At 43.3% G+C, this 22,133-nt stretch overlaps 1 protein-coding gene across 3 annotated transcripts in view; it reads left to right on the top strand.

Moving 5' to 3' along the window:
* KLF12 (KLF transcription factor 12) overlaps window positions 1-22,133 on the top strand; it is a 239,365-nt gene that overhangs the window by 138,888 nt on the left and 78,344 nt on the right. For all 3 annotated transcript variants that reach the window (XM_081198571.1, XM_081198569.1, XM_081198570.1), the window contains exon 4: window positions 13,860-13,995. In XM_081198571.1, coding sequence (XP_081054697.1) covers window positions 13,860-13,995 — 136 coding nt within the window. The remainder of the gene's footprint in view (window positions 1-13,859; window positions 13,996-22,133) is intronic.

Raw genomic sequence — 22,133 nt, 5'->3', positions numbered from 1 at the left:
TAGGAAAAGTAAATATTAAGTATTATTATTACTTTTATTATTACTACACTCAATAATTTGGTTCTTTCCCATCATATGGCAATACTTCACCCCGAACAGACTGTATTTCCAGGCATAAAGAAAAACAAGTGTTCTCACAGAGCTTTAAAAACAACCCTCTACCCGTTCTCTTTTGGTTTTCACTGCTTGGTATGATTTTTTTTTTTTTAATGCTTTTGCTTCAGAGTAAATTTACATCCTGAGAAATGCAGTCACGCCCACCTTGAGTGTGGGAGTTTATTCCAAATATAGACTGAGATTTGCTTCCGTTCTATAATACCAACCCAGTTTATGGGAATTAATCATCTTTGGTAGCTGCGAGGGATGTCCACAAAGATGTATTAAGCATTAAGCTGCCTTGGATTCATTATAATTCAGGATATCTGGTACAGTAGTAGTCATAAAAATGTTGACATTCAAGATCTCCAGGATTTCAAGTTTCAGTGATGTAATCCTGATAATGGCTTTCCTTATAAAGCCCTGGCCTGTTGCTGAATTCTTGAGCATGAATTGCATTGTTAACAGATTTGGCCTCATACATAAACATGTAAGATCATAGAATCATAGAGTTGGAAGAGACCACAAGGGCCATCGAGTCCAACCCCCTGCCAAGCAGGAAACACCATCAGAGCACTCCTGACATATGGTTGTCAAGCCTCTGCTTAAAGACCCCCAAAGAAGGAGACTCCACCACAATCCTTGGCAGCAAATTCCACTGTCGAACAGCTCTTACTGTCAGGAAGTTCTTCCTAATGTTTAGGTGGAATCTTCTTTCTTGTAGTTTGGATCCATTGTTCCGTGTCCGCTTCTCTGGAGCAGCAGGAAACAACCTTTCTCCCTCCTCTATATGACATCCTTTTATATATTTGAACATGGCTATCATATCACCCCTTAACCTCCTCTTCTCCAGGCTAAACATGCCCAGCTCCCTTAGCCGTTCCTCATAAGGCATCGTTTCCAGGCCTTTGACCATTTTGGTTGCCCTCCTCTGGACACGTTCCAGTTTGTCAGTGTCCTTCTTGAATTGTGGTGCCCAGAACTGGACACAGTACACCAGGTGAGGTCTGACCAGAGCAGAATACAGTGGCACTATTACTTCCCTTGATCTAGATGCTATACTCCTATAGATGCAGCCCAGAATTGCATTGGCTTTTTTAGCTGCCGCGTCACACTGTTGGCTCATGTCAAGTTTGTGGTCAACCAAGACTCCTAGATTCTTTTCACATGTACTGCTCTCAAGCCAGGTGTCACCCATCTTGTATTTGTGCCTCTCATTTTTTTTGCCCAAGTGCAATACTTTACATTTCTCCCTGTTAAAGTTCATCTTGTTTGTTTTGGCCCAGTTCTCTAATCTGTCAAGGTCGTTTTGAAGTGTGATCCTGTCCTCTGGGGTGTTAGCCACCCCTCCCAGTTTGGTGTCATCTGCAAATTTGATCAGGATGCCCTTGAGTCCATCATCCAAGTTGTTGATAAAGACAATAAAGATCATTGGGATCTTTTGATTTTGAAAGGGCACCCCCACCTTAAAAAAAATTCCCCACTGTGAGGAAAATGTACCCTAGCTTTTGCTCATATGCAAACCTTCTCTCTGTCCTGTTACAACAGGGAAAACCATAAATCGCTCCCTACATTAATTACAGGCCTTTGGCAAAACCTGCAAGTTGCTTGTCCAAAATTGCTCATCCACACAGTGAAACAGGTCATTATTCCCTTTCCTCAAATGGGGAAGTGGGACTGAGAGTACAGATATTCTTGAATTCACCTTATAAATTCATAGTAGCTGTGAGACTTAAACCCGCTACTCCTGGACCCAAGCCCAACTTCCCATCCTATGGATATTATAGATAGTGTCTGCCAGTTATTGAACCACTTATTCCTCTACTTGGGTAGTTTATTAAGGTAATGGTGCTTTCTTATTGATTGGTATTCCAATACTGACATTATTAATTTAAGGGGAAAGAATAGTCCAAGTCTCTTTTCTTCCTTATTCTTTAAGAAAGTTTTCCACCAATGTTCTGTGTTCTCTTACTACAATAAATGAAGTGTCTTTGTCTGTTACCAAATCAACTCATGATGTGTTTAATCCAGCCATGCAATTGATAAGTCTACGAAGACATATTAGCCAACACAAGAATTAATTGTGCATATAGAAATCCCAGCTGTTTATCTTACATTTCAGTTCTGGTGTCTAGAAAAGTTGAGGAGGAAATCCAGATATAAGGTTGTGTTTAGCAGTGATGTGGATATCGATAGATATGAATATTATACAAACACATTGGGGGGGGGAACCAACCCTTGTTTGTTCCTTCAGGATATAAAAAACTTTTTTTCTGTATGAGATTAGTTCCCATTTGTTGCCAAATGTTTGTTCTCTAAACTCAATGGGATATTTTAAAAACAGTAACCAATACCAAAACCCCCACAGTGTTCTGCTGTTTGTTTGTTTGTTTGTTTTGCTTTTTGCTTTGGGTTAATTTCAAAGCTGCAAACCTTCTCCAAAACAAATAACAAACATAGGTTCAATTTAAGGTTAGGCCTTGTCTCAAAACTTAATATAACTTGAATGCAAGGCTCAACCTACAACAAAAATGGGTTTGTTTGAACATATTGAGAGACATTTAGTAGCAGCAGCAATAATATTTCATTTTCTGTGAGGCATCCTGAAGCGATTTAATATAATAAAATACATACAAGAGTTATATAGAGTGAAACAGTTAAAAGAATTGCACATATAAAACCAAGTTTAAAACTATAGTTTAAGAAGACACATAAATTGCATCTTCCTATCCTGAAGAAAGGAACAAAGCAGCATTTGGCTGGGCACGTAGCTAATGGGCACCCAGTGAAATTATTTCAGCAGTGGCATAATATGGTGGTGATAAAAAGGTAAAGGGACCCCTGACCATTAGGTCCAGTCGTGACTGACTCTGGGGTTGCAGCGCTCATCTCGCTTTATTGGCCGAGGCAGCCGGCGTACAGCTTCCGGGTCATGTGGCCAGCATGACTAAGCCGCTTCTGGCGAACCAGAGCAGCGCACGGAAACGCCATTTGCCTTCCCACCAGAGCAGTACCTATTTATCTACTTGCAGTTTAAGGTGCTTCCGAACCGCTAGGTTGGCAGGAGCAGGGACCGAGCAATGGGAGCTCACTCCATCGTGGGGAGTCGAACCGCCGAACTTCTGATCGGCAAATCCTAGGCTCTGTGGTTTAACCCACAGCGCCACCCGCGTCTCTGTGGTGGTGATGTTCTGCCTCAATAGTAGCAGAAGTAGTACTACGAGTAGTTAGTATTTGCTTTGTGATAGATGGTGTCTTTAGGTGGAGATATTCATTGGAAATGTCAGCTTATGCATTGGGGGGGGGGGTTGAGTTTTCATCTGCCAGCCGATAACGGGGGCAGGAAGGCAAGTTGGAGTAATTGAAAAGTGACAGGGCAGTAGCAGTGATTTAGGAAATCGCCCCCTTTCACCTCGAAACATTTCCTTCAATCACAGCTTATCTTTAGGTCTCTGAGCTTTCTGGTCCCATCCTATATTTAGGAAGTGTTTGTCCACTTCACTAAATCCTCCAGAAAGGGCAGCACAATTAAAAGTGATGGTAGATCATGGAAAAGCCAGGTCTAGAGTAAGCTACTGGGGTGGAGGGGGCGGGAATGCCAGCAAATCAGTGTGCAGACAAATGCAAGTGATGTCTTCCAGTTGTTGTTGTTGGGGCGTTGCATGAATCTAATTATGCACAATCAATACATCATATTTCTGACAGCAGAACTCGCTTATGATTAGAAACTGTGATGGCCCTATGTCAATTCACAAGGCACGTCATTTGTGTTGTTTGAGGATTATAAACAGACTGGGCGTGATCTAACAAAAGCTGAACATTTAAAACTTTGACCTGTTTTCTAACATATATGCAAACAACAGTGGGGTGCTGTGATGGTTTGTGTATGCTCTTCGCAATAAGCACCCTCTGCTCACTCAGAGAGATATTGACAGTTCTTTATTTTACTTTTTTTAAAAAAATTATTAATTTTCCAAGTTTATAACAAATACAACACAACACAAAAAACAAAACATATAAAAAACCCCAAACATATAAAATTTCTTCCAATTAGAATCCAAATTAATTTCCATTATTAAGTGACTTCCTCGAATCCTTCCTAACTGATTTTCATTAAATCTCATTTTAGCAATTTTCCAATATTCACTTTCTAATATAATTAATGAGTTTAAATTACTAACTTCCTTTCTTTTCATCATAATCTCAATCCATAGTATTATACAATTCAACATACTTTAATCCTAAACCAATTTAATCCTTGCAAGTATTTCCACTTATATTATAATATCTGGCTAGATATTCCTTAAATTTCTTCCAATCTTCTTGATATTTCTCCTCTTTCTGATCGCGGATTCTTCCAGTCAGGTCGGCCAGCTCCAAAAAGTCCAACATCCTCATCCGCCAATCTTCCACTGTTGGTATTTCTTGTGATTTCCAATTTTTGGCTAATAAAATTCTCGCTGCAGTTGTGGCATACAAAAACAATCTAACGTCTTTTTTGGGCAATTCTATTCCTATTACAGTTCTTTATTTCACATACAGTGGTGCCTCGCAAGACGAAAAGAATCCGTTCTGTGATTCTATTCGTCTAGCGGTTTTTTCATCTTGCGAAGCAAGCCCATTGACGGATTAGCGCTATTAGCGGCTTTTAGCGGCTTATCTGCTGATCGGATCAGCTGATAAGCGGCTTAGCGGCTTAGAAAAGGGGGGGGAGGAAAAAAAACAGCAGGAACTCGCAAGACATTGTCGTCTTGCGAAGCAAGCCCATAGGAGATTCGTTTTGCGAAGCACCTCCAAAACGGAAAACTCTTTCGTCTAGCGAGTTTTCCGTCTTGAGAGGCATTCATCTTGTGGGGCACCACTGTATGTATAAGCAGCATGGTACAATCATGCATCCGAATCGTCCGGTTCAGATTTCGGGAGTGGTCTTCTCCTGCTTCTCCTCTAACAGAAGAGGCGGGGGAGCTTCATGGGACGTCTCTGACCCCTGTGCTTTAACCCTCTCCTTTCCTGTGCCAAAGGCATAGGCTTTCCGTCTGATCCTGAGCTCCCTATGCGGTGCTGGGTTTCTGCTTCAGCAGTGGAGAGCCTTCCCGCCTCCTGGCTCTCTCCCTCTTCCCCTTCCGTCACTTCCGCTCTGTCTCCTTGCGACTGTTCCCGCTCTGACCCTTCTCCTCCCCTCCCCCCCGACTCAAAGGCGTTCCTTGGCAGTCCCGTGACAGGTGCAAACTCTTTGGGTTTTTGGGAAGAAATCTTCAAAGCACAACTACACATTGAGCTGTCACTAATGCTCCTGCCAACCTAGCAGTTCAAAAGCACGTCAAAAGTGCAAGTAGATAAATAGGTACCACTCCGGCGGGAAGGTAAACCGCGATTTCTATTCTCATCCTGAAGCAAAGTTGTTAACCCGAGGTAATATTTCTGGGTTAGCAGAGTCTGTAACCTGAAGCATATGTAACCCGAGGTACCACTGTATGTATGAAGGCTTGCACAACCTCTGCGTGTCTAAGCTGAAGGCAGCCACATATTGGACCGGCCTGCCAGGTGTTTAGCAACACTTCTACTTCAGGATTCCTACCTGGGCAGCAAAACCGGGCATTTTGTGGGCTGCATTATTATTAATAATAATAATAATAATAATAATAATAATAATAATAATAATAATTTATTTATACCCCGCCCATCTGGCTGGGCTTCCCCAGCCACTCTGGGCGGCTTCCAAAAAAAATTAAAATACTATAATACATCAAACATTAAAAGCTTCCCTAAACAGGGCTGCCTTCAGATGTCTTCTAAAAGCCTGGTAGTTGTTGTTCTCTTTGACATCTGGTGGGAGGGCGTTCCACAGGGCGGGCCCCACTACCGAGAAGGCCCTCTGCCTGGTTCCCTGTAACTTGGCATCTCGCAGTGAGGGAACTGCCAGAAGGCCCTCGGTGCTGGACCTCAGTGTCCGGGCAGAATGATGGGGGTGGAGACACTCCTTTAGATATACTGGACCAAGGCCGTTTAGGGCTTTAAAGGTCAACACCAGCACTTTGAATTGTGCTTGGAAACGTACTGGGAGCCAATGTAGGTCTTTCAAGAATGGTGTTATGTGGTCTCTGCGGCCGCTCCCAGTCACCAGTCTAGCTGCCGCGTTCTGGATTAGTTGTAGTTTCCGGGTCACCTTCCAAGGTAGCCCCACTTAGAGCGCATTGCAGTAATCCAAGCAGGAGATAACCAGAGCATGCACCACTCTGGCGAGACAGTCCGCAGGCAGGTAGGGTCTCAGCCTGCGTACCAGATGGAGCTGGTAAACAGCTGCCCTGGACACAAAATTGGCCTGCGCCTCCGTGGACAGCTGCAGGTTCAAAATGACTCCCAGGCTGCACACCTGGTCCTTCAGGGGCACAGTTACCCCATTCAGGACTAGGGAATCCTCCACACCTGCCCGCCTCCTGTCCCCCAAAAACAGTACTTCTGTCTTGTCAGGATTCAACCTCAATCTGTTTGAGCTGGAGGCTCTCTCAAGTTTTGCAGGTTTGGTGTGCCCTGCTTTTTCAAGGCAGCATCTCAGCCTGCCAACAGTTCTGTTAGAAGTCCCACTCCCCCAGCCCGCCAGCGGTTCCCTGCACATGGAGCTACGTTAATATTCAGCCTCCGTGTCCAAGAAATGATCGTCTTGCCGCATTAGCAAACTTACTGCATAATTAGTTGCATAATTCAGAAAGGGCAAGATAATATAGCTGCCATTTTAAAGCCACAGCTAAGTGATGAAGTTGACAGAGTATCATTTGCAAATAGGCTTTAATACTGAAGGATGTTTTCCCCCTTTAGTTTGCTAACGGGGAATTGGGAATTGATGGTCTCTTACGTTCTATGAATCAAGTGATTCTAGTCGCCACGTACATCTTCGCAGCAAAGCAACAACAACCCATGATTTGTTGTAGAGGTTAGTTAGGCAATTGGCATTATTGACCAAAAAAGAGAGAGAAAGATTGCCTTAAAATTCTAAAGTATCTCTTAAGAAATTGCATTTGCCTATTCCTTGCTTGAATATCCCAGCTGTTCGCGACTACGGAGGGCAAAGCCACTATGCTATTTGATACTGTCTGATTACGGAGATCTGTGGATTGAGCTTTTAGGAGAAGAGCAAACATTTCAAGGGTCCTCATAAAGCCACAACAGGATTTGATAATATAGAGTGCCTTTGCGAATATAATTCTAATGATGATTATGGTGAGCTCAGTCCTCTTGAGATAGGCATTTGACCTCCCCCCCCCCCCATGTAAGCCTCTGTCATCAAATCTTTGTGATTCCCGTTGGGTCTTTTCCAGTTTATGTTCTCCTCCTCCTGTATTTCCTGTTTATCTACAGTAAACAGAGATTGGGACTTGTTCCTTTGTACTTCAGATGAATAAGCTTATCTTTCAGGAGGGCTTAAATCAGGTTAAATCTTAGGCCCGAGTCTCGCGTTCATTCACAATAAATTTGTGCAAAGCCATCTGCAGGTATTTTTGCATGGTAGAAGAATTCTTCAATATATATCCCACATAAGAAGACCTCAGCTTTACCATATCTTGGAGATTGATAGGAAATTAACATTTTTTAAAAAAATAATACAGTGGATTTTAAAAATACCATGTGATTGTGACAACTTGGAATAAATTTTCACCATGAAAGGATGGCCAAGAATTTGTTTTATTTCATAGAATTGGAGAGTTGGAAGGAACCCCAAGGATGATCTAGTCCAGCCACTTGCAATGCGGGAATTTATTCATTTAAAAATCTTTTAGGCCACCCTTTAGAGCAGGCATTCCCGAACTCGGCCCTCCAGCTGTTTGGGAACTACAGTTCCCATCATCCCTGACCACTGGTCCTGTTAGCTAGGGAAGATGGAAGTTGTAGTCCCAAAACATCTGGAGGGCCAAGTTTGGGGATGCCTGCTTTAGAATTAAGCCTTCTCAAGAGGGATTTCAACTCTGAAGTATAAAATTACAATAAAAACAAAGCCACCATAAAACATTTTAAAATATGAAATCCAATGTAAGCAATATTAGAGTGACTTTCTAATGTCAAAACGGAATGTGTCAATCTGGCATCATTGTAAACCCGACGAAGACCTGCGTGTTTCCTTAAACATGCACATGCAACCTCTTCTTTATATATTAGTTCTAGAGTTACTGCTGAGATCCAAAAATGTCAATTGCCCCATTAGGACATTCAGCAGACTGCAAAACTTGCTTCTCCCAGATGCCACCTTACAAGGAAAGCATTTGATTCACTTTGCCATAGAAAGTCTGCCATAGAAATCATTTGTGGGGCGATATAGATGGGGAGGATTTGCGTAGATCAACGGGAGTTTCTGTTTTCCAATTATTTGACATAAGCATCAAAAAAGAGAGAAGCCAGAAGGAGAACACTTCAGTCTCCCAGGACATTCAATACAGGACCTCAAAGCAGCTGTCTTATTACAAAAGAGTTTCAGAAACAGACTTGAAAGAGAAGTCGCTGAATTACAATTTATCACTAAACTGCAAACTATGGAGAGACCTGGTCTTAATAGAGATATTGGATTACATATGCTAATCATCTGCATACTATCCCATGCTTTTCCCTGTAGGACTGATTGCAGTCGCTAACAGTCATCAACAGGTTTACCATACCCATTGAGTCAATCACCCATCTCCTACTACCCTCCTGAGAAAAACCACACCCCACCCTCTATATATAAGGGTCTGGTGACTTCTGTTTCGGTGTATCTGAAGAAGAGTGCATGCACACGAAAGCTTATACAGTGGTGCCTCGCAAGACGAAATTAATTCGTTCCGCAATTCTCTTCGTCTTGCGGTTTTTTCGTCTTGCGATGCACGGTTTCCCATAGGAATGCATTGAAAATCAATTAATGCGTTCCTAGGGAAACCGACTTCAGACCAGGTCCGGGGACAGTCTGTCCCCGGACCTCTTCTGAAGGCTGGGGGGAGGTGTTCCCGCCCCCCCTCCCCACTTCGGAAGAGCTTTCCGAAGTGGGGCGGCGGGGCCAGGTGTTCCCGCCCCCCCTCCCCACTTCGGAAGAGCTTTCCGAAGTGGGGCGGCGGGGCCAGGACACGGGGAGATTTTAAAATGCTGGGGGTCTGCAGCGCTTCGCTCCCGACCCCCAGCATTTTAAAATCTTCCCAGGACACGGGGAGATTTTAAATTGCTGGGGGTCTGCAGCGCTTCGCTCCCGACCCCCAGCATTTTAAAATCTTCCCAGGACACGGGGAGATTTTAAAATGCTGGGGGTCGGCAGCGAACGCTTCGCTCCCGCCCGCCAGCATTTTAAGATCGCCCGGGGCAGGCGGGGGGGAGGCAGGCGGGGGGGAGCAAAGACTTTTGCCCCCCGCCGGCCTTCAGAAGAGGTCCTCTTCTGAAGGCCGGCTGTGGGCGAAAGTCTTTGCTCCTGACCGCCAGCATTTCCCTATGGGCTTTCGTCTTGCGATGCAAGCCCATAGGGAAATTCGTCTTGCGAAGCGCCTCCAAAACAGAAAACCCTTTCGTCTTGCGGGTTTTCCGTCTTGCGAGGCATTCGTCTTGCGGGGTACCACTGTACCAAGAACAAACTTAGTTGGTCTCTAAGGTGCTACTGGACAATGTTGTTGTTGTTTAGTCGTTTAGTTGTGTCCTACTCTTCGTGACCCCATGGACCAGAGTACGCCAGGCACTCCTGTCTTCCACGGCCTCCCGCAGTTTGGTCAAACTCATGCTGGTAGCTTCAAGAACACTGTTCAACCATCTCGTCCTCTGTCGTCCCCTTCTCCTTGTGCCCTCCATCTTTCCCAACTTCAGGGTCTTTTCCAGGGAGTCTTCTCTTCTCATGAGGTGGCCAAAGTATTGGAGCCTCAGCTTCAGGATCTGTCCTTCCTGTGAGCACTCAGGGCTGATTTCCTTCAGAATGGATCGGTTTGATCTTCTTGCAGTCCATGGGACTCTCAACAGTCTCCTCCAGTACCATAATTCAAAATCATCAATTCTTTGTTGAGCAGCCTTCTTTATGGTCCAGCTCTCACTTCCATACATCACTACTGGGAAAACCATAGTTTTAACTATACGGACCTTTGTTGGCAAGGTGATGTCTCTGCATATATATATATATATATATATATATATATATATATCATCAACAAAAAAATTATCCCATTTTTGGTTTACTGAAAAGCTTTGGGGAAAACCAGAAGTGGATTTTTGTCTGAAAGAACTGTTCTGAAAACAAATTACTGGACCAAGCACAGGCTTAGAGACATTGCAGGTCCCCCTGAGCCACCATTTTGCATTGTAGTGGACCACAGGGTTCAATAAAAATAAATCAAACCCCCTTCTAGGGAATAATAATAATAATAATAATAATAATAATAATAATAATAATAATAATAAAATTTTTATTTATACCCCACCCTCCCCGGCCAGGGACCGTGGGTGGTGCTGTGGGTTAAACCACAGTGCCTAGGACTTGTTGATCAGAAGGTCGGCGGTTCGAATCCCCGCGACGGGGTGAGCTCCCGTTGTTTGGTCCCAGCTCCTGTCAACCTAGCAGTTCGAAAGCACCTCAAAGTGCAAGTAGATAAATAGGAACCACTCTCCGGCGGGGAGCGGGAAGGTAACGGCGTTTCCGTGTGCTGCTCTGGTCCGCCAGAAGCGGCTTAGTCACGCTGTCCACGTGACCCGGAAGCTGTCTGCGGACAAACGCCAGCTCCCTCGGCCTATAGAGCGAGATGAGCGCACAACCCCAGAGTCGGTCACGACTGGACCTGATGGTCAAGGGTACCTTTACCTTTACCTCCCCGGCCAGGGCCGGGCTCAGGGCAGCTAACACCAAATATGAATTACAATAAAACTTAATAGAAAACAAACAAAGAAACAATTAAAATACGGCTTAAAATACAGCTTAAAATGCATCCTCATTTTAGTAGTAGCCCATAAATCAAGACCATACAGGGAGGAAACATCAGATATTCACCCGAGCCAGCTATCCATGCTGGTCCTACATGGGCCAGCAAAAAAGCCAAGGGAAATTTTATATACCAAATCCCATATAAGGGATCAGAGTGAGTGTAAGCCGAAGGGCAGGCAGAACAGCTCCGTCTTGCAGGCCCTGCGGAAAGATGTCAAATCCCGCAGAAGAAGAAGAGTTTGGATTTGTTATCCCGCTTTATCACTACTGGAAGGAGTCTCAAAGCGGCTAGCACTCTCCTTTCCCTTCCTCCCCCACAACAAACACTCTGTGAGGTGAGTGGGGCTGAGAGACTTCAGAGAAGTGTGACTAGCCCAAGGTCACCCAGCAGCTGCATGTGGAGGAGCGGAGACGCGAACCCGGTTCACCAGATTACGTGTGCTTCTAAGATGGCATTGAGTGGGTAGACTCTGCTATGGCTTCCTGCTGATAAGATCCTGAACAAGGCAGTGCGCACACACAAACAGACACACACACACACACACACACACACACACATCTGCCGTGGAATTCCTGTGCTTTCTGCACTTTGCTAACATTTCTTTCTGGCCTGACTTGTATTTAAGTCCTGCTTAAACCTTATTAAAGGTAAAGGGACCCCTGACCATTAGGGCCAGTAATGGCCGACTCTGGGGTTGCGGCGCTCATCTCGCTTTATTGACCAAGGGAGCCTGTGTACAGCTTCTGGGTCATGTGGCCAGCATGACTAAGCCACTTCTGGCGAACCAGAGCAGCACACAGAAACACCGTTTACCTTGCCGCCAGAGTGGTACCTATTGATCTACTTGCACTTTGATGTGCTTTCGAACTGCTAGGTGGGCAGGAGCAGGGACCAAACAACGGGAGCTCACCCCGTCATGGGGATTTGAACCGGCAACCTTCTGATCGGCAAGTCCTAGGCTCTGTGGTTTAACCCACCGCGCCACCCGCGTCCCTTTAAACCTTATTACTTCAGAGCTAAATGCTGCGTCATTTGTTAAGCTCTCATCATCTCTATTGTCAAGCCACCTAAATCTGAAAGTAATTATGTGCACAAAAAGGTAGCATTCTTTCCAGGTGTGATTTGTGGCTTCTAAAAGGTGGGGTGTTGTTTTTAGTACTGCACGTTTGCGCTGTGTTTTGTATTTTGCCTGTCACGTGAGATTGCCATTGTGAGGAGCCTCACGTCTCTTACCGCCCAGGTTACCTAGGGGTGGCTGTTTTCTGTAGTACCAGCACAGATAATTGCTATAGATGTAATTGCTGTCTGCGGTTCTAAGAATACATAAAGTGTGGGGGCCGCTGCCAGAAGCAGCCGCCTCAGCTCACCTCCCTGCTTTCTCCCCCATTAATGCCTCCTAAATTAAAAGGCCTGGCATGAGGTCATCGTGCTTTCAGTTCCTCTGCCCGCACAGCGGCAATGAAGTGTGGAGGTGGAACATGGCAATGCGATGGCATCACGTCTTAGATCTTTGTTTACTGGGTGTTCGGGAGAGCCAAGAGGAGACATGGGGTTGCTGGGTCCATTTTTGCCTTAATAGGAATCAGCCCATTGAGCAAAGTGGGACCCGCTTCTGGGGAAATACCTTAGGGTCAAACTGCAGGCCTACTTTTTTAACCCAACCCCCTAACCCTAGTTCTTAGATCAGTAGAGTGACATTTCCAGCTATCTATGCAACACGGACTTGTCTCCATATATCAGCGTATGGGAACATGAAGATAGTTTGTGTCTATTGCAGAATGAGCTCAGAAGCTAGCCAGAGATGCCACAACATTGTTTTGCATTTCTGTTTTGTTTTTAATTTTAATTTTCATTATTACCATTTCCAAAAACACATTCGCATTCAAATTTCCACCGTTAATATCTTTCTTTATAATAAATTTCCACCGTTAATATCTTTCTTTATAATAATAAAAAAATCAACAACTTCCCTTCTTCCCCTTCCCTGGTTCCTTTGATTTTTCCCACAATTCCTGTATATTCTTATATATCCATTTAAGTCCACTTTCTCCCCTTATTCTTCCTTTACTTGATCTTCTTGCTCTCTTATTTTGCTTGTTAGACCTGCTAACTCTGCATATTCTATCATTTTTTAATTGCCAATCCTCCTTACTAGGGTCCTCACTCACCCACCATTTGGGGGCTAGCAAGATCTGAGCTGCTGTGGTGGCATACGTTAAAAAAAAGAATTCTGACTCCTGGGTACTTCTCTCTGTACCATTCCCAGAAGGAATGCCTCTAGTTTTGGGGGAAATGTTTTTTAAACATTTTTTTAATCTCATTATATATCATTTCCCAGTACTCTTTAACCATTTTGTATGCCCGCCACATGTTTTGCATTTGTTCTCATCAGGAAGTTAGAGTGTTTAGTTGCTTTTTGTTTGCTTAATTGATTCATTATAGATATCTGCGAGCCAGATTGGGAGCCCCACAAGCCTAAAAGGTGGGGTAGGAATATTTAAGTACAGTGGTACTTTGATTTATGAACCTTGGTTTATGAACTTAATCCGTTCTGGAAGTCCGTTCTTAAACCAAAGCATTCTTAAACCAAGGCATGCTTTCCCATAGCAGCGGGGAACTCAATTTACAAATGGAACACACTCAACGTGTTCTGCTTCCAAGGCAAAGTTCATAAACCAAAGCACCTACTTCTGGGTTTGCAGCGTTCTTCATCCAAGTTGTTCATTAACTGAGCTGTTCTTAAACCAAGGTACCACTGTAAAGGGAAATGAGTACAATGATTGCATATAGTAGAATTAGCTGGAGGTGTTCCCTAAGCTGACTTTAATCCATTGTGTATCTTTTATTTCCCAGCACAAATGGACCCACGTGGCCTATCTCCCAGACAAATTAAAAGTGACAGTGATGACGACGACCTGCCAAATGTGACCTTGGATAGTGTTAATGAAACTGGATCCACAGCTCTCTCTATAGCCAGAGCTGTTCAAGAGTAAGTATTGAGTTTTCAGGGTGGACGCCAAGGCGGATGTTCCTAATGGAAACACCGGTCATGTGACATTCTCTAGATACCCTACATTTGAATCAGTCTAGGTACCGGGCCAGTTCTACTAGCGTTTACCTTTTCTGCTGTGTGGGAATGTGTGGACATGCCCACTTTCAATTAGAATCCGATTTTCCGTTTCTTGTTCTTTTCTCCTCGTTAAGTTGTAAAGCTTTTTGTAAAAAAATAAAAAAATATGAAAGTGATCTGTATTACCACCACTGCTTAGGAGCCAAAATGGTCATCTACCAGTAACACTGCCTTGTCAGTGGTGGCTTCTGCAATTCCCCCTTAAGGAGAAAGCTATCACACCTATGTTCTGGCCCTTTTAGAAGGGCAATTACAATATTCTGCCCTGCCTCTAGAGTTTTTGCTCATACGGATATGCTATCTTTTACTGTAGATGCTTTTCTATTTTACTTAAAAAAGATGTGTGTTTACATTTTAGTTTACCTTTTTGTTTCGTTGTGTTGCTGCTTTTGAGATTAAATGGTCAAAAGTGATATTTATGTGGAAATAACAAATTAAATAAAAAACCGGGACTTTGTGCATACAGCCCTGGGGGTGAGCAGGGGAGGGAGGAACTGTATCACCAGTCAGCTTTGATGCACGGTTGAGCTTTTTCACCACAAGGAGGGAAGAAAATGGCCAAGCAAAGTGAAAACTGGACTATAGGTAGCAGAATAACAAAATGATAACGTTGGAACAGGTGCAGAGAGTGTAGAAGGAAAGAAAAACATTCTTCATGCTGCAGAAGAGGCGATGTGTTTCCGCTATCAAACTAAAACACTAGATTAATGCAACCTGCAAAATCTTAACGCATGAAGGGAGGGAATAAAAAGATTCCCCAATTTTGTAATTATTTTACAGAAATTAAGTGGCGTTGACCATCCTTGTGATGCCAATGCAATATAATAGGTTGTGACGTTATTTTCAGTGCAATAATTAGCATTCCCCTCCCCCTCCCCATGTTATGTTTCTTCTTCACACAAAGCAAGTTTTCAAACACTAATCTTGGAGTGTTTTGTACTGTAGTCACCTCAGTGGGTGAAGTGAACTCCATTTTGGGTGGGCGGAGCCTAAAGCAGGTTAAAAAAGAAGTGTTGAACTCTGTGTGATCTGGAGAGAATCTAGGTCAATCACCTAAAAAGGCCACATGTGTGTTTACAAAGTGGAGCACCTCAGGAGAAACATAGAAAATAAGTGAGAGGCAAAATGAAACCGAGATGCTAAAAGTATTCTACCACAGCTTTCCCCCTTATCTCCCCCAGACTTTTAATACTGCAATCTATTGAGTAACTTTTCCAAGTACGCAAATCTAGCACAGAGTTTCAGCATAAGTATGCAAATGCAATATATTCTTGTTTCTGAAGCGGTGCTGATGAACTATAGCTGACCTTCTCTGGCTGAGTTTTTGCTTTTTCTCTTAATGCGGCGCAGCAATGAGAAGCATTAAAAATGCTGATTGTAGCAAATATTCATCAGTGAGCAAAGGAAGGGAGCGCATGCCACTGACAAGCAGTCATAATAATCCAGGGCTAATAGAAAGTCTTTTTCCTGCCTTAGGCAAGGCTGTCCCCATGAGAACTGAGCCTGTGGATTAGGGAACAAGGCAAGACATGGGTGTCTTGGGGCAGTGAGGGAAAGCGAGAGGAAAACAAGTTGGAGAGAGGGAGTGACAGAGAGATAGAGAGGGAGGGGGAGGGAGAGACTCACCAAAGGTCAGGGGCAGAGCAAACCATTTTATGTGACCTGCTAGGAGGCTGGACACACACACACATACATACACACACACACCCCATCCAAGAAAAGCAGGCAGATCCCAGTGGCTTCTAATGAGCTTGCATTTTAAAGCAGGTCAGCGATGAGGTGTGATTCCTAGCACTCAGGTTCAGAATCCCAGGTCATCACAGAGAATTCTGGGAGGGCCTTTTAGAATTATTTTTCAGGGATCCGACTCTTGTCAGAACCAGCAATCATATGCCACATGAAGCATTGTGGGTCCCACACTGGTTGGCTTCCTAGGTAAAGGGACCCCGACCATTAGGTCCAGTCACGAACGACTCTGGGGTTGTGGCACTCATCTCGCTTTACTGGCCAAGAGAGCCGGCGTTTGTCCGCTGACAGTTTTTCCAGGTCATGTGGCCAGCATGACTAAGCCATTTCTGGCAAAACCAGAGCAGCGCACGGAAACGCTGTTTACCTTTCCACCAGAGTGATACCTATTTATCTACTTGCATTTTTTGGCGTGATTTTGAGCTGCTAGGTTAGCAGGAGCTGGAACAGAGCAACAGGAGCTCACCCCATCACGGGGATTCGAACCGCCGACCTTCTGATCGGCAAGCCCAAGGCTCTGTGGTTTAGACCACGGCACCACCCACTTCCTAGTTGCTCCTATTTCAGTCCAGCCCTCCATTAAACTGGCATTATTATCTTGGTTCATGAAAGAAATGGTTTTTCTTTTACCTTACTCAAAATGCTGTGTCTTCTTGCTGTTAGGCTCCTACCCTTGCTCTTATTTACAATACTTTGATTGAAACGTAACCTAAATAGGGCTCCACTGAATATTTGCCAGTAGATATTTCAAGGAAAAGCAGTAATAAAAAAACTTAGGCACAGATTCAACGAAATTCGCAATGCAGTTCTAAACATGTCCATTCAGACATGAGACCCTTTAAGCTCAATGGCACTCAATCCCAGGTAAGAGTGCATGTATTGCAACCTTAGTTACCCTAAAGTTCCTCTAAAATTGATGGGACATAAATGAGCCCCAACTTGTTATTAATTTCAGTGGGACTTAAGCATGGTGGACTTTATCTGGATTTGGGCTATACACTTTGAAAATATACAAACATCCCTTAAAAAATCCTTTTTAGTAGCATGGATTTACCATGGGTGCTAATTTTTCCTCTTCTTGAATTAATCACAAGGGTAATCTTACCCAATCAGGGATGATGCAATAAGCAGGGTGACATTTGGGCAGTGTATCTGTGATGATGTTATTGGATGTCAGTATGTACAGTCATAAGCAGCCAGTTTTAGTGGCGTGCATGTCTCTTAAGGGCACATGCACAACTCAGAACAGGTGATGGCAAGCTAAATAAAGTAGCTAACATCTTCCCAAGACGGTCTGGAAAGTGTCCAAAGTAGGTAACATTTTTCAATCTGGTTGACAATTTTCCTGGGAAATGGTGTGAGCTTTCAGCTGAATACTCTTACTAAAATATCACTTCCTTCATAAAAGGTACATGGTATATGCAAGCACGAATGTGTTGGCAGACAAACAGTGGGGGGAACGCTCCTTTATTTTCACATTCTCTGTAAATGCATGTAAATCAACAGAGAAGTGTGCCATACAGTCAACTATGGATGAAGTACACTCATACCTCCACGTTCTGGCAGAAGAGGCTCCATCTCTGTAACGAGTCTCTCTTCCCTAGCTCAGAGGTTGGTGCAGAAAGTGCTCCTTACTTCATTCAGATTTTCTCAGCACAAAAGAGAGTGCGGCTGAGAAAGTAAGAGATTGTTATACACTACAGCAGCTCTGATGTGATTTACTGAAGGTGGTAGGTGAAGGACTCCTTTGGCATTAGTATCCATTGGTCCTCTTGTCTCATAATGATTTGGAATTAGACGCGGGTCAAGACCAGCCTTTATGCTGCTGTTTTTAACACAAGGTCTATTGGAAGGCCTTTGGCCTCTGCATTTTAATTCAGGAGTGCGATTGCTGGAGGAGGAGGCAGAATATAGTTAGGATGGGGTTTGTTTTTACCTCCTCAGAGGAATCCAAATCCACTGTCTAATACAGGCCATGCCACCAAGCCAACACAGTCTACCAGCATGGATTGAAGCCCCCACTCCTATTTTTTGCAGCTCTAGGAGAGCAGCAAAAGGCGAGGGGTTTATTGAGCTCCCAGTGGTCTGCATTGAGCTGGGCACTCGACTGTGAACCCTGTTTGTATAGAATGCCTGAGGCCCTTTGTTTTGAAGAGACTGCTGAAGTTGCACAGTGCTTCTTGCTCTAGAGAACTCGGACATGCAACATATTGAATATGTCTTCTGCTGAGTTACACCATTAATCCATCTAACTCAGTATTGTATACTCTTAATTGGCTTTCCAAGATCTCAACCACAAGTCTTTCCAAACCTTGAGAACTTACATATGCAAGTTACATGCCTCCTCCAACAATCCAGGCTCATGTTTGGCTCCCACCTTCTTCTTCTTCTTCTGTTTCTATGGCAACTGTGGGTTGTTGGTGTTTTGTTCTTGGTTTTCTTGTTTTGTTTTTTTAACCATGTGGCAAATAGGCCAGTAGATTGCAGCGGGAGACCGTAGGATTCCCCCCCCCCCCATTGATTGCCTCCTACGTGGCATAAAAAGGAATGTATATTGCTCAGGGTAACTACTTAAGTGTCCCCTTGCACAACCCAGTGTGGCAAAGATGGGAACAGGGTCAGCTGGGATTGTTTGGTGCTATCCTTTAGACAGGGAACCTGGCTGATCTGGTATAGGATTCAGGAGATGTTTTTTGAATGTCTGCATGTGCATGTCAGATGCATCCCAGAAACTGGTGATAGGTGGTTCTGGACATGTTCTTCTGGGATTGTTTGAGGCCCAGACTAGGGGAGGCCAGTAGCTTCTGGTTCTGCTGTGAATAGGGGTGAAAATCAGAGCAAGACAAAATAAAAATCAGCACCTTGGAGAGAGATGACAATGTTAATTCAGGACCATAGGTGGTGTTTGTGGACATCCAAGTTATCTAGCAAGGTCCTGGAACAACAAAGTGGATTTTATAGCAGGTTAGAGGCCCTGTGCCCTAAGTGCTGTCTCCTGGCCAGTTAAAGGGCTGGTGCCTTCTTTTACAGCTGTTGGGTCTTTCGAGGTAATGGTTTTCAGGTGTGGAGACCTCTCCTCAGGACTTTCTTGATCCCCTAAGGAATCTGTGGGTCAGACGTTGGAATCTGGAGGCAGAGGTATCTCCTTGGGACTCAGGATAGCCTTTAGAACAACACAAGATGGACTAGGTTATTAATCCATCTTGGAGCTGCAGTTGCCAGAGGGTTCAGACGCCGAGGATTCCTGGTCGAGGGCGATTGTCCTCTTGAGTCAAAACCAGGACAGCCACCATTTATAGATTTCAAACTCCCACCAGATCTGTTGTTAGACACCAGCTTAATAAAACTAGGAGACGTCAGTAATTTGTGCTTTTGTAACCTGGACACTTGACAGCTATAACGCACACCACATATAGCTTGTGTAGATTGTGGTGGCCTTCCTCCAGCTCCTGCAGTGATACTGTGACTTTCAGAAATGCTAACTGTGTTGAATGTTACATATATTTGTTACTTGTTGCTTTCTTTCACGATATCTGAGGTTGGTGAAGAACTTTGTCTTGTTTACAGCATCACATGATTTAAATATCCCCAATGCACCAGAGACTGCGTACTCTTGCTATTTGGTTCCTGTTTGCACCGCATTGACCTCTCCCACATTAAATAGGCTCCCCTTAAACTTGCCCACATTTCAGTGTTCAGCGCCCTTTCCAGGTGAAAGTTCCAGATAAGAATGGAGGGATGTTTTGCTTTATTACTCTGCATGCTTGTTTGCTAGAAAAGGAACCTTAGAACTGAAAACTTTCCCATTCGAGATATGATACTTGCTTAGTGATGGTTTCACGATGACTTCAGGCAGGTGATGATCAAAAAAGCCTGGGCAGCAGCAAAGTGACTGCAGTCTCCAATTCAGGAGCCAGCACATTCATGCTAAGCTGTGGTTTGGCTATAGGTAACATGCAAGTTCAATCTGTGTCTGTGTAGGGCCATTCTGTAGTAGTCTCTTCAAATAAATGATGACGCAATCATATCTGCTCATAATGGCCTTTAGCCTTTGTCTGCTAGTACATCTCTTAGGAAACTGAAAATTCCTATGAAGCTGCCCTGCTTTATGTATGTATTTATTTAAAATTGGTTTTCTTCCAAAATATGTAAGCAATATGAGTGGCAACAATAAGCACTTCACCCTGAATACACTTACATACCTACAGGAAAACTAAATAGTAAAAGATCAAAGCCAGCTGAATTTTTCAACTTCCATAAACCAGAAATGAGGGGTGCTAAAAGGCTGTAATGTGACTTGGGAATTCAAAAGATATTTTGGTTAAATTGACATAATTTGATTTTGTTTGGTACGTAAAATGTGTGTAAAATTGCATAGAAATCATTTTAAATGATTGCCAAGTGCTTGCAGTTGTGTATTTATATAGTTTCTATTATCCATTATTAATATTACTTAGTATTACCTGACATTTTCAGAAGGTGAAATTAAAATTCTTTGGTTTTCTAAAGGCAGCTTCTGTGCTTCTTACCAAGATAAATGTCGTCCAAGCACAAAAATAATAGCAGAATTGAATTCCTCACACACAAAAACATGTTTTTAAGACCCCTCGCTGAATAATTTTTTTAAAAAAAATCCTCTAAAATGACATGCCCTAGAATGCCAGGTTCTTAATCCAATGTTGCATAACACTCAGGGTTAAAGATTTGTAAGAGAGAATTGTGGGTGGAATTCTCCTACCTGCTTGTCAATCCCCTCAAATACCAACTTTTTTTTTTTTTTTTTTTTTTTTGGTCCAACAAAAACCAGATTTGCGGGTGGGATTTTTGGTGTGTTTCTGTGTGCGTGAGACAAGGGCAGAATGAGCTAAGTACAGATTCTTGTCCTCCCCACCTCTTCCCTGAAAATTCCCCTATCCCATTCACTGTCTTGCAGCAAATCTTCCTAGAAATATATATTTAATTCTAAATTCTAAACATGTTCCAGGCTAGCTAAGGGAAAAAAAAATGTCTGAAGCCCAAACAATGATGGGGAATATCTTAAGAAGCCAGAATATTAATAACTGAGAATGATGTGCTGCCCCAAACTCCAGTAAAATATAGGTGGGAAGAGCAGCAGTTCACATTTTTAAAATCAATTTTTCAATCCTGGACCATGGACTTAAGAGATCAGTCTGATCACCCCATCCCCACACTGGAAAAAGAATAAATCTTCTCCCCACAGAATCCTGCTGGTTTAAAAGGAAACTTGTATGTATCAGTATGAGCCCCAAACTGGTTGGTTCAGGGGACAACAGTAAAGATCTATAACTTATTAAGGAGAGCTGAAGGGATAAGGAAGAGATAAGAATTAAACTGGTAGGACTGTTCTAACAAAACTGATTCTTTTGTTGGGTGTTTAAGGGACTGAAAATGGAATGTAACAGAGAAGGCAAAATCAATGCTTGAATTCCAATAGGGCTAGAAGAATACCTAGTGTTTTTAGAAAGCTTTCCTTTGGATGGGGGGAGGTCAGGAGGGGCAGATCAAGGGCTCCCCACCCCCAGTAATTAAAACACTAGGTGAAATTAACAAATCTAACAAAGACACAAAATGGCAGCATTTCACCAGTAGTTTTGAAGTGACATAGCAGCCTTTTCTCAATTTCTGGAACAGTTTTTCACAGCTACCTAGATTATTATGAGCTTGTTTGCAGCACTCTTAAGTGTTAGATTATTGGTTATCTGGATATTTTGTGGCTTTTCATTTTTCCTCCCATATATAAGATCTATTAGCTTGTACAGTTGTTTTTGTCTTTTAGTAAACAGAAATGGATACAATTGAACCACTTTTGCATTGTATTAATTTCAGTGGGAGGATTAAGCACATGCTTCACTCTCTTGTTGAAATCAGTAGGACTGAAATGTGCTTGCAGTTGTTTGAAATCATGTGTAGTTTGCTTACTTTGGCTTTATGTATCTGTGCCCTTTGATTTTTTAAAATATCTATACCTCACTCTTCTTCCAAACAGTTCAGAGCAGAGTTCAGGAAAGCTTACCAGCGGTTCTCAACCTGTGGGTCCCCAGATGTTGTTGGACTACAACTCCCATCATCCCTGAGCTCTGGTCTTGCTAGCTAGGGAGTGATGGGAGTTGTAGTTCAGGATCAGACCTGCATCCTATGAGTTTCCTACAGGACACTTAAAAACAAAAATCCCCTTTTGGATTTCAGCAATGACAGTTTAAAAAAGAGAAGAGAGCTATTCATCACCCAAC

This window comes from Podarcis bocagei (assembly GCF_964188305.1).
Source record: "Podarcis bocagei genome assembly, chromosome: 6".
NCBI classification, from domain to species: domain Eukaryota; kingdom Metazoa; phylum Chordata; class Lepidosauria; order Squamata; family Lacertidae; genus Podarcis; species Podarcis bocagei.
This window is presented reverse-complemented; position numbering and strand designations above follow the sequence as displayed.